The sequence below is a fragment of the Budorcas taxicolor genome, chromosome 14, assembly GCF_023091745.1.
Source record: "Budorcas taxicolor isolate Tak-1 chromosome 14, Takin1.1, whole genome shotgun sequence".
NCBI lineage: Eukaryota > Metazoa > Chordata > Mammalia > Artiodactyla > Bovidae > Budorcas > Budorcas taxicolor.
Window position 1 is genome coordinate 30,153,819 of NC_068923.1, and position 12,507 is coordinate 30,166,325.

At 42.6% G+C, this 12,507-nt stretch overlaps 1 protein-coding gene across 1 annotated transcript; it reads right to left on the minus strand.

The window, feature by feature from the left end:
* Positions 1–9,758: 9,758 nt before the first annotated feature.
* LOC128059468 (ankyrin repeat and SOCS box protein 8-like) lies at positions 9,759–10,570 on the minus strand. The gene has a single exon (XM_052651892.1). The coding sequence runs from the start codon at positions 10,454–10,456 to the stop codon at positions 9,773–9,775; it is 684 nt and encodes a 227-aa protein (XP_052507852.1). The 5' UTR covers positions 10,457–10,570; the 3' UTR covers positions 9,759–9,772.
* Positions 10,571–12,507: the final 1,937 nt, after the last annotated feature.

The following is a 12,507-nucleotide window of genomic DNA, read 5'->3' on the forward strand; positions in this document are numbered from 1 at the left end:
TTGTGTCTCCTGCATTGGCAGGGGAGTTATTTACCACTAGCGCCACCTGGGAACTAGGTATCAAACATGCTTCCCTGGTGACTCAGATGGTAAAGAATTGGCCTGCAATGCGGGAGCCCTGGGTTCAGCCCCTGGCTTAGGAAGATCCCCTGGAGGAGGGCATGGCAACCCACTCCAGTATTCTTGCCTGGAGAATCCCCATGGACAGAGGAGCCTGGCGGGTTACAGTCCACGGGGTCACAAAGAGTCGGACCTGACTGAGCAACTAAGCACAGCAGATATCACTCTTCTATAATGCTTGAGGAGTATCAATTCATTTAATTCATTTAATCCTCACAGTGAACCTACAATATTGATAGTACCATTGTCCCCATCCTTAGTGCTCTGTGAGGTAGTGTTGGTTTCCTGAGGCTGCGGCTAAGACAATAGAAATTTATTCTCCTACCGTTCTGTAAGCCAGAGTCTGAATCATGTGTCGGCTGGCTGCTCCCTCCAGAGTTTTTAGGGAAGACTCCGCCCCCCACCCCTTTTTCTCTTCCAGCTTCTGGTGGCCGCTGGCTTCCTTGGTTTGAGACGTCACTTCATTCTCTGCCTTCATTTTCACCACACCTTCTCTTTTCCTCTGATCTCTATCTCCAATCTGCCTTTACTTTTCCCTTATAAGAACACCTGTCGCTGGATTTAGGGCCCACCTGGATAATACAGGATAATCTCAAGACCCTTAATTTAACTTACACCTGCAAAGACCTTATTTCCAAATCAGGTATCATCCATACATTCTGGGGATTAGACCGTGGGTTTGTATTTTGGGAGTCCACTATTCAACCTACTACAGGGAGAAAAATCACTTTTTCAAAATTACATCGCCATGGTATTTTAAAAGCTCAAACTCTATCTGAAAAGCAGAACTCTCACAAAAATTTAGCAATGCAGATTTAGCAACTTTTTGTATTGTTATCAAGGGGTGGCCCTGAGAGACCAGACAACTCTTAATAACCCATCACAGAGAAGATGACTGCATTCCTTATTTTATTAGCTTTGAGATGGCAATAAACTGTGTATGAATGTTTGGATTATTATTCATGAAATTTAGGATGTTAAGCTTATGGTCATTTAACTTGATTTCTTTTTTTTAATTTTTTTTATTTTAGGCTGCACCATGAGTGGGGCAGGTGGGATCTTAGTTCCCAGATCAAACCACTGGATTTCCACGGAAGTCCCTGTTGGTGCATAAGTCAAAACACAGGTTATTCCCGCATTTGTGTCTCACACAGCAAACCATACAACATTTCATCAGTATCAGAGACAAATCTGCTGAATGATTTCCCATTAGGGAATGACTCTGCTTTAACCTGCCTGCAGCTCAGCTTGTATGGGTTGTCACAGCCTATGTGACCATTCAAGTCAATTTCAGATACGAATAAAGAGGTTTCTATATTACAGATGTTCTGGACACCCACTTTGCACTTACCTTTGGATTTAATTGGACCTGGTCTGAAGGTCAGGCTGATAATTGAAGAGATGTGCATGCTTCTAGTCATTATCGTCTCCCAATTTTAATAACCCAAGTTGGTAGACCAACTTGAAAGCTGAAAGATGTTCAGGCGTGTCTGACTCTTGGCGACTCCATGGACTATATGGTGCATGGAATGCTACAGGCCAGAGTACTGAAGTGGGTAGCCATTCACTTTTCCAGGGGATCTTCCCAACCCAGGGTTCAAACCCAGGTCTCCCACATTGCAGGCCGATTCTTTAACAGCTGAGCTACAAGGAAAGCCCAAGAATACTGGAGTGGATAGTCTGTCCCTTGGGTTATTAAAACAAATAATAAAAATATTTATTAACAAATATGTTTAAAATTTTAATATTATTTTAAAATAAATATTTTTAAAATGTTTATTTTAAAAAATATTTATTTACTTGGCTACACTGGGTCTTACTTGCAGCACAGGGGTTCTTCATTGTGGCATGTGGGATCTAGTTCCCTGACCTGAGCCCCCAGTCTAAGCCACTGAAGCACCAGGGAAGTCCTTCTAGTTCCATCTTGAATCATTACTTAGTCAATAACTGATGCATCCTATACATATATACATATATATTTTCTCAGCTTTACTGATGTATAATTGACATTGAATAAACTGCACATATTTAAAGTAATTTTATAAATTTTGACATAAATACATTCCTGTGAAACCATCACCATAATCAAGATAATGAATACATCCATCACCTCCAAAATATTCTTCCTGACTCTTTGCAGTCTCTTTTTATTCCTACCCCACCCTATCCACAGACAGCCACTGATCTGCTTTCTGTTTCTTAGATTAGTTAATGTAGAAATTTATACAAAGGAGTGTTAATTAGGTAATGTCTTTTTTTTGAGGAGGGTGGTCTGGCTTCTTTCATTCAGCAGAATTATTTTGAGAGTCAGCTATGTTGTTGGGTATATCAGTGGTTCATATTTTGTTATCACTGAGCAGTATTCTATGGTATCTATATACCACAATTAGTGAGTATATTCACCTACTGAGGAACATTACCAAGAAAGCTGTTATGAACATTTCTGTGCAAGTCTCTGTATGTTTCCATCTCTGGCGAGTAAACTCCTAGATGTGGAATGGCTGGACCATATAGTAAGTGTAGGTTTAACTTTTTAAGAAAGCATCAAGCATTTTCAAAGTAGCCGTCATTTTACATCCCCACCGATACTGAGTAGTGTAAGATATTTTCAGGTACTCTCCTTCTATGAGAAGTCTGTGTAATTATAGCCATTCTAGGGTATTATGGTACCTCGTGGTGATTTTAATTTCCATTTATTATGGTACCTCGTGGTGATTTTAATTTCCATTTCTAGAATGACAAATGACGTTCAGTATCTTCTCGTGATTATTTGCTTCTGCATATATCTGCTCAGATCTTTTGCCTGATTTATAATTGGGCTGTTTATTCTCTTATTATTGAGTTTTGAGGATTCTGTATATGTTCTGGATATAGGCCTTTTATCATATTTAAGTTTCGCAAATATTTTCTCCCGTGTCTTGTTTTTTCATTCTCTTGACAGTGTCTCTGAATGAATAGAAAATATTAATGTGGATGAAGGGTTGACCAGGTCAGTCACTGTGGAAGGGATCCAAACAGGCAACAGTTGGATGACAAGGGTACGTTGACACATTGTGTAGGAAAGCTGACGTTGCACAGGAAAGAGCTGTTTCATTAGTAAAACAGAAATGTGTGTCATGCTGCTAACTGACACAAAGCCAGGCAATGTTTCCCATTTCCTAGATGACTATTTGGCCCTGTAAGCAAAGGGGTTAGGAGGCCAAAGCCATTACAGGTGAACTATGACATTGTGCACCTCCCCCACCCTTTAAACATGAGTGAGGACAGAGAAAGAAAATCAAAGGGATATGCTCTGAGTTGCTTAAATAAATATTCATGCCTAGGGGTACTCATAAAACATACATGAAAGCAATCCAGGGTAGCATTTCATGTGGAATCAAAAGGATTTGGCACCTACAGCTGAAATGGTACAGTATCAAAGCAGAGGGGAAAGTGTGATGTTGATCTTGACAGGCAGCAAGATCATTCCCACATACTGTGAGAAACTACTCACATAGACTAGGGTTTCTAAAAGGCCTTCTCTTGACTAAAGGCAGGAGGGGACCAGAGGGTGAAGCTCCCATTTCCATGGCAGAATGGGCAGTGGTTGCAAATTTCCCACCTTTTTTTTTTTTTTAAGATTTATTTATTTAATAGTTTGGTTGTGGTTGGTCTTTGTTGACGTACTCGGGCTTTCTCTAGTTGCGGCCAAGCAGGGGCTACTCTCTAATTGCTATCTGTGGGTTTCTCATTGTGGTGGCTTTTTTGTTGCAGAAGAGAAGCTCTAGACCCCCGGGCTTTAGTAGCTGTGGTGCATGGGCTTAGATACAAATAATCTCAAGAGGGGGACTTCCCTGGCAGTCTAGTGGTTAAGTCTTTGCCTTCCAATGCAGAGGGTATGGACTTGATCCCTGGCCAGGGAGCTAATATCCCATTTGACTTCTAGCCAAAAAACCAAAACATAAAAAGCAGAAGCAATATTGTAACAAATTCAATAAAGACTTTAAAAATGGTCCACATCAAAAAAAAAATCGTAAAAAAATAACCTCAAGACCATACATAAAAAATTTTTAAAAGACCATATATAATAGTAAAAAGGAGTACAATAATTAAGAAGTGATAAAATAAGTAACTAATAAGGACCTACTGTATAGCACAGGGAACCTTAATCAATACTCTGTAATGACCTATATGGGAAAAGAATGTAAAAGAGTGGATATGTGTGTGTGTGTGTATATATATATATATATATATATATATATATATATGTGCATAACTGATTCACATTGCTGTATAACAGAAACTAACACAACAGTGTAAATCAACTATATTCCAATAAAAATTAATTTAAAAAAAGAAATGATATGTTTTGATTATGTATTATCTTTTTAAAAATGTAATTCATTTCAACCTAAGTTAGTATAATTTAACATTTAATAATTGATTCTGAAAATTCCACAGTTCACTCTTGTAAGCTCACATGAGCCTGCTCCAACACTTCAGTGTTTCTTACTTTCATCAACTTGTTATTGTTGTTGTTGTTTAGTCACTAAGTCATGTCCAAGTCTGCAACCCCATGAACTACAGCCAGGCTTCCCTGTCCTTCACTATCTCTGAGTTTGCTCAAACTCATGTCCATTGAGTCTGTGATACCATCCAACCATCTCATCCTCTGTTGCCCCCTTTTCCTGTTGCCCTCAATCTTTCCCAGCATCATTTTCAGTTGACTATTGCTGTGTAATACCCTACCTCAAAACTTCTTGGCTTAAAACAAAACTGATTTCCTGTTTTTCACAATCCTGTGAGTTGACTGGGCTCAGCTGAACAGTTCTTCTGCTTCATATGATGTAGCCAAAGTCACTCATGTTTGCATTCAGTTGAAGTTGAATCCTGGAACATCCAGGATGACGTCTCATCTATCAGTGCTTCTCTCCATGTGGCCTCTGGTCCTTCAGGAATCTAGACTGAACTTTGTTCTGGCTCCCAACAAAGGAATGTTCCAACAGGACAAGCTCGAAGGTGTCAGTGTTTAACAAGCTTCTGTTTCTATCACCATGCCTGCCAATGTCCCATATGCTGAAGTAGGCCACGTGATCATGTCTAGACTCAGTGTAGATGGGAACTATGCTTGGGCAGGAATTCAGAGAGATGTGTTTTGTTGGAGGCTACTAATAAAATGGTTGACCACAGATGACCTCAGAAAATATCAGGGCACATTCGGAGGGAGTCCACACAGAAACAAATCATCTTTGAGGGGCGTTGAAGGGTTGTCCTACTACGCGTGTGTGGAGTTACAAATGAAGGAAGGAGAGTGGACCAGCACCACATGTAACTCAATGGTTCTCAACCGGGGTGAGTTTGCTCCCTGAACCCCAGAGGATGTTTGGCCACGTCTACAGACATTCTTGGTTATCTTAACTGGTGAGATTGTCATTTGCTGCCAGTCATCCTTTGCACGGGGAAGGCTCTCACCAACCAACAACTGTAAACAGCACCAAAGTGTCAATAGCACCGCGGCTGAGAATCCCTGTGTGTGATCTCACAGCACGAATGTGGCTTGTTCAGTATCTGTTTTCTCTTCCCAACACGTTTTCCCCTCCTGCTGCTGACAGCATGTACAAGATATAACATTCTCTCAGAGCTCTCCAAACGCACGTTAGCCTACTTGGATTGGCTTCAAACGAATGTGACAGATGTAGCCTTTCTGGCTCCAGCGCCTTGCCAGGCAAGCATATGCATGTTTTGTACATCACATCTGCAACTAAAATTCCATGACTAAATGAGGACACACCTCCAACTCCCAATAAAATATCTCATATGACTGTTCCTCCAGGTTTTCCAGCTCTCAGAATCTCTTGATATCTCTCTTTAGTCTCTTCTCCAGGGAAGCTAGTCTGTTCTTTTCCTCACTATGTTAAAGTTACATTTGCCCTCTCTTTGCAAAGGCGTACTCACTCATTGGTTCAGTAAATGTCAATGAAGCGCCTACTTCTGGCCAGGGCTGTCGTGGGTGCTGGTGTGTAACAGGAAAGAAGAGAAAGTCAGTCGCCTTTGCGTGGAGCTGGCATGCTAGCTGGGGAGACAGACAACAACTAAAGAAAGAAATGATATCATGTTAGGTAATGAAAAGCAAAGAAAATTTTAAGTAGGGTAAAGGGACGAGAGCAATGGGGTGGGATGATACTTTGATTAAGGGGTTTTGGGAAGACACCGCCTGAGGGGTGATGTCTGAGCAGGGGACTGGACACTAAGCAGGAGGGAGACACAAACACAGGTTCCCTGTAATGTGTTCAGCACCCTGAGAGCTTTTACTTATTTATTTATGGCTGTGCTGGGCCTTCATTGTTGCGCGAGGACTTTCTCTAGTTGGGGTGCAAGGGTTTCTCATTGTGGTGGCTTCATTGTTGCTGAGCACAGGCTTCTAGGAGCACAGGCTTTGGCGTTGTTGCTCCGTGGTTTGTGGAATCTTCCTGGACCAGGGATCGAACCTATGTCCCCTGCATTGGAAGGTGGATTCTTAGCCAGTGTGCCTCCAGGGAAGTCCCATGTGGGAGCTTTGTATTTGGTTTCCAGGGCTGTCACCAACTATCACAAAGTTGGTGACTTTGGGTGCTTGCGTGCTTAGTTGCTCAATCGTGTCTGACTCTTTGTGACCCCACGGACTGTAGCCCATGAGGCTTCTCTGTCCATGGAATTTTCCAGGCAAGAATACTGGAGTGGGTTGCCATTTCCTCCTCCAGGGGAATCTTCCTGACCCAGGGATTGAAATTGCATCTCCTGTGTCTCCTGATTCTTTACCCGCTGAGCCATCTTAAAACAACCAAATATATCTTCTCAAATCTCCAGGAGCCAGAGATCTGAAACTGAGGTACTGGCAGGGTTGGGTCTTCCAGAGGCTCTAAGGAGAGTCTGTTCCCTGCCCCCCTTATAGCTCCAGGTAGCGGCCAGCAAGCCCTGATGTCCTTCGTCTTGCAGATGCACCACTCGAATCTCTGCCCTTGTCGTCACATGACCTTCTCCCCTCTGTGTGTCTGTGTCTGTTTTCTCTTTTTATAAGGACACCAAGTCATTGCTAATCCAGTGGTTTAGCTCACCCTAATCCAGCCTAGTTTCATTTTAACTTGATTACATCTGCAAAGACTCTATTTTCGAATAAGGTCACATTCACAGGGTACTGGGGGTTAGGACATTACTATATCTTTTGGGGGAATATAATTCAACCCATATCATGATTGTTTTGGGATTATCACAATGACTGGGGGCACCACTGGTATTTAGGTCAGGGGCAAGGATGCTTGGCTGACATCCTGCAGTGTATAAACTGATCCCACACCCTTTGGAACGTTACCAAGCTATTCCTGTAAATGAAAACTGTATTTGGGATAGTTAAACTAGAACCAAATTCTGTTTTACATATAAACATAAAGGATATTTACAGGGATTTTACATACACTAAATTTTCCTAGAGTGCAACTACCATATGCATTGAGGCAAGATTGTACTTATTTTCTTTCTCCTTTTTTTAAAATTGAAATATATTTCACATATAAAACTGTATAAGTTTAAGGTGTACATACTTGTTCTTTCTAATGTATGTGTGGGTGTATTCTTATTTTTGCTCCTGTATTACATGAAAAATCGCGTTTTATATATATATATATATATATATATATATATATATGTATATATATGTATGTATGCGTGTGTGTTAGTTGCTCAGTCGTGTCCGACTCTTTGCTACCCCATGGACTGTAGCCGGCCAGGTTCCTCTGTCCATGGAATTCTCCAGGTAGGAATACTGGAGTGGGTTGCCATCCCCTTCTCCAATATATGTGTATACATACACATACTATTCTGCACTTTCTCTTTTTCTCTCATCAAAAGTATCCTGGATGTCACTCCATGTGTATTTGTAGAGATCTTCCTTATTCTTTGTTTATAGCTGCATGTTATTCTAATGTGTGAATGTACTATAGTTTACTCAAACTATTTTCTATGTATAGAAATTTAAGTTCTTTCCAATATGTTGCAGTTACAAATAACACAATAAATAACCTTGCATGTAACTTTAAAAATATATATATATTTTTTGTACTGTTATAGGTTTATCTTCAGGTTGAATTACCAAAATTGACATTGTTAGATTAAAGGGTAAATGTATGAGTTTGAGTGAACTCTGGGAGTTGTTGATGGACAGGGAAGCCTGGCGTGCTGCAATTCATGGGGTTGCAAAGAGTCAGACACGACTGAGTGATTGAACTGAACTGTTTCTATTGTGATAAATTCCCTCCCTAGGGGTACTGATTTTTGCCAATCTAATAGGTGAGAAATAGTATCCAAGTATGGTTTTAAGTTGCATTTCTCTTATTATGAGAAAAGTTGAGTATCTTTCAAAATGTTTTTTTTTTTTTGAAATTTCCAAACTTGCTTTTAGACGTTTTTATTTCCTTTTTTTCCTTATGTGAGCAAAAACACCAATAACAAAAGGACAAAAGCAGACATACTTTTTCAAATTAGCTGTGTCAGCAGATACTGTTCATTTTTATTTATAGTTCCCAATCAGTTAAAAAAAAAAAGTCTTTCACATTTGCATAAGGTCATCTAGAATCGACAACTTGATCTAGCTCAGGAACATGAAGAGGAAGAGTACCTACACTTCAGTATTGTTCACTAAAACAGATCTCTTTTGGGTAGGTGGGTCATCTCAGAGGAAGCTCTTACGAGTGCTCTTCCCCCACTCCCCAACTCCACCCACACCACCAATGTCTTTTTGTGTAGATCAGTAAAAAGCAAAGTTTCCAAAACAACTGAAAACAAACTCCAAACTCTTAGCAGAGTGAATGAAAGACGCATGAGACAAGGCAGCCCAGCCCACGTCCTCCCCTGCTAGAGCAGACACCTCCCTTTATGGTGGGCGCAGGAAGAGCCTGCCAAGCCCACTAGCACAAACTGGCTGTCAGGAAGAGAAAGAACTGCATTCGAAGAAAAGTTCTTAGGATTGCTTAGAACCTTCTATCCCTTCTACTACATGGAGAGCAGCAAGATAATCTTTCTAAAATAACATTGCTGAACTACTGTAAGCCTTGGGCACACTCACGGAAAAGTAGCAAAAACTGCCCTTGCCTTCAGTGGTGAGAAGGGACCAGTCCCTTTTGAATGCCCGGGGATGATTCTAGGGACATCCGGCCCAGTTCTGAACCTGTGCACCATCTGAGGTGGTAGTTATCTTCATCTTTGGGCTGCAGCTGTCAGCTGGAATTTTCTTAAACTTCTTTGCAGATCAATTAAAATGTTTCTAGAGCAATTCTTCCGAAAGTTAATCATGTTCCCAAAGGCAAACCAAATGCACATGCTATAAATACTCTTCATCTGCCCAGAGAAATTCAGTCTCACTGTTGATTTCTTTCCCTAAGGAGGGTTGGGGACACCTCTTCCTTTGCAGGGTGCAATATAAAAGGCCTAGTAAGCAAGAAACAGAAACAAAAGTGAGGGACATTTTTTTGTTTGTTTGCTTGGTTTGGGGAGGGGAGGTGATGTGAAGGTTACTGTTGTGACATGTTGCCTTGAAATATAAACCACACAACAGGAACAACTGCTTTTCCTGTTTTCCAAGACAGACGGTGCTGCAGGGCAAAACCTTACACAGAGTTGCTGGCCTGACGTCTCCTCCAGGCTATTCTACGAGTAACAGGTATTCCTTCAGAGAAGCTGGCAGAGGAAGGCCCTTGACGGCATCCGGCAGATACTGGAGTCCCAGGCTCCGGCGCACAGCATAGCGAGAGAGTGTTTTTAGAGTCCCTGGGGCTGAGCACAGAACAGTCAGCTTTTCACACAGCTGCTGGTCTTTGGCCACTTCTCGTGGCATGGTGCCATTTTTCCTTAATTCAAAGTGTCCAACAGCTCTGTGGAGGAGCTCAAAGCAAGAGTCCTCTTTCTCTGTCCCAAGCCCCCTGACTAGCAGAGCCACCAGGCGGGAGATGGGCGTCTGGCCTTTTAGGTTGATGACTCTGACCTCTGCACCGTAATCAAGAAGGATGCTGACGCTCTCAAGACTTCCCTTCATGGCAGCCCAGCTGAGCGGGGTGTCATTGTTGTAATCCAGGGCGTTGACAGAGGCCCCGCTCTCTAGGAGGGCCCGCACACACTCAGCATTGTTCTTAAAGGCTGCCCAGTGAAGTGGGGTGTCTTGGTTACCATCCAGTGCGTTGGGGTTTGCACCATACTCCAACAGGACCTCCACACAAGCCTCATCTTTCTCAGCTGCATAGTGGAAGGCTGTTCGGTTGTAACCATCCAGGGCATTCACCTCAGCTCCCTTTTCCAGCAGTAACTCCACACAGTCCGCATCGGACACCATGCAGGCACAGTGCAAGGGCTTCAGCGTGCCATGGGTACAGTTCACATCTGCTCCCCCTCTGATGAGGTCCTCTACATTGTCGTGTGGGAAGGAGCGAATGGCAGCGATTGTTCGGATTAAGCGCTCGAACCGCGGGGCTGACCGGGGTGGTGAAAGCGGCTGTCAAGGCGTGACCTGGAAGCAGCTCAAAATGCTTTTATGAGAAAAGTTGAATATCTTTCAAAATGTTTTCAGTTCAGTTCAGTTCAGTCTTTCAGTTGTGTCCGACCCTGCGATCCCATGAATCGCATCACGCCAGGCCTCCCAGTTCATTACCAACTCCTGGAGATTACCCAAACTCACGTCCACTGAGTCGGTGATGCCATCCAGCCATCTCATCCTCTGTCATCCCCTTCTCCTCCTGCCCCCAATCCCTCCCAGCATCAGAGTCTTTTCCAATGAGTCACCTCTTTGCATGAGGTGGCCAAAGTACTGGAGTTTCAGCTTTAGCATCAGTCCTTCCAATGAACACCCAGGGCTGATCTCCTTGCAGTCCAAGGGACTCTCAAGAGTCTTCTCCATCACCACAGTTCAAAAGCATCAATTCTTCGGCGCTCAGCCTTCTTCACAGTCCAACTCTCACATCCATACATGGCTACTGGAAAAACCATAGCCTTGACTAGATGGACCTTTGTTGGCAAAGTAATGTCTCTGCTTTTGAATATGCTATCTAGGTTGGTCATAACTTTTCTTCCAAGGAATAAGTGTCTTTTAATTTCATGGCTGCAGTCACCATCTGCAGTGACTTTGGAGCCCCCAAAAAATAAAGTTTGACACTGTTTCCACTGTTTCCCCATCTATTTCAGGGTAATATAATTCTTGGTGAAGTATCTGTGTATTTTGCCCACGTTTCTGTTGAGTTTTTGGTCTTTTTTTTCCTCAGTTTTTACAAGTTCTTTATTTCCTTGGGGATATTAGTCTTTTATCTGTGGGTATACCTTGAAACTATTTTCTTTCAACTTTATCTTTATTTTTGGCTGCGCTGGGTTTTGGTTTCACTGCTGTGCGTGGGCTTTCCCTAGCTGTGGCAAGGAGGGGCTACTCTTTAGTTGTGGAACACTGGCTCTTGGGCACCCTGGCTCAGTAGTTGTGGTGCATGGGCTTAGTTGCCCTGAGGTATGTGGAATCTTCCTGGACCAGGATCAAACCCATGTGCTCTGCATTGGCAGGTGGATTCTTAACTACTGTATCACCAGAGAAGTGCTATAATATTTGGAGCCACGTCTTTTGAGTTGTTTTGCAGACACTGAAACCCCCACAAGATGGAAGAAGTTAAGTGTATGGTGCCCGCAAGCACATAGACCCCAGACCTGTTGGAACCAAAAGCCTGAGGATGGTAACTCGTGATTACCTCACCACAAATCAGTCAAAAAAATGTCCACGAGCTGACTATGCCCTGCTCCTTGAACACTATAAAACTCCCACACAGTTCTGAGGGCAATTGCCCACTGTGGCCCCCTTTGCCTGGCAAAGCAATAAAGCTACTCTTCTTTATTTCACCCCAAACTCTGTCTCTGAGCTTCTACCCAGCACCAGTGAACAGAGCCTGAGTTTTGGCAACAACAGTGTGAACAGTAATGGAGCCGATGCCCAGAAAACACAACCACAGAGCTTGGTAAACAGCAGGCTCTCAACAAACAAACAACAACCTCGATGTAGGTGGCAGGTAATACTGTTTCCCCATTTGAAAGAGTCAACTAAGAGGTTAGTGACTTGCCTGTGGTCACACAATCAACAGAGGACAGAGATAGGACTGGAATCCAGGTTGATTCTTCTACACTGTGTAGAAGGCTGCTTATTTAGTACACACACACACACACACACAGACATCAGAATAACAAATAGGAAATGCTTTACATGCTATTTAGTAATCCCCTTGTCTCCCAGTCCAGTGTGCCAAATTTTAAAAAATCCCTGGCACATGACTACAAATACGGGACTGGTTCTGCCAGGTATATCAGAGATGAATTATTATTCTTGCCATAGCTTCTTCATCTACAAGACGGGGCTAA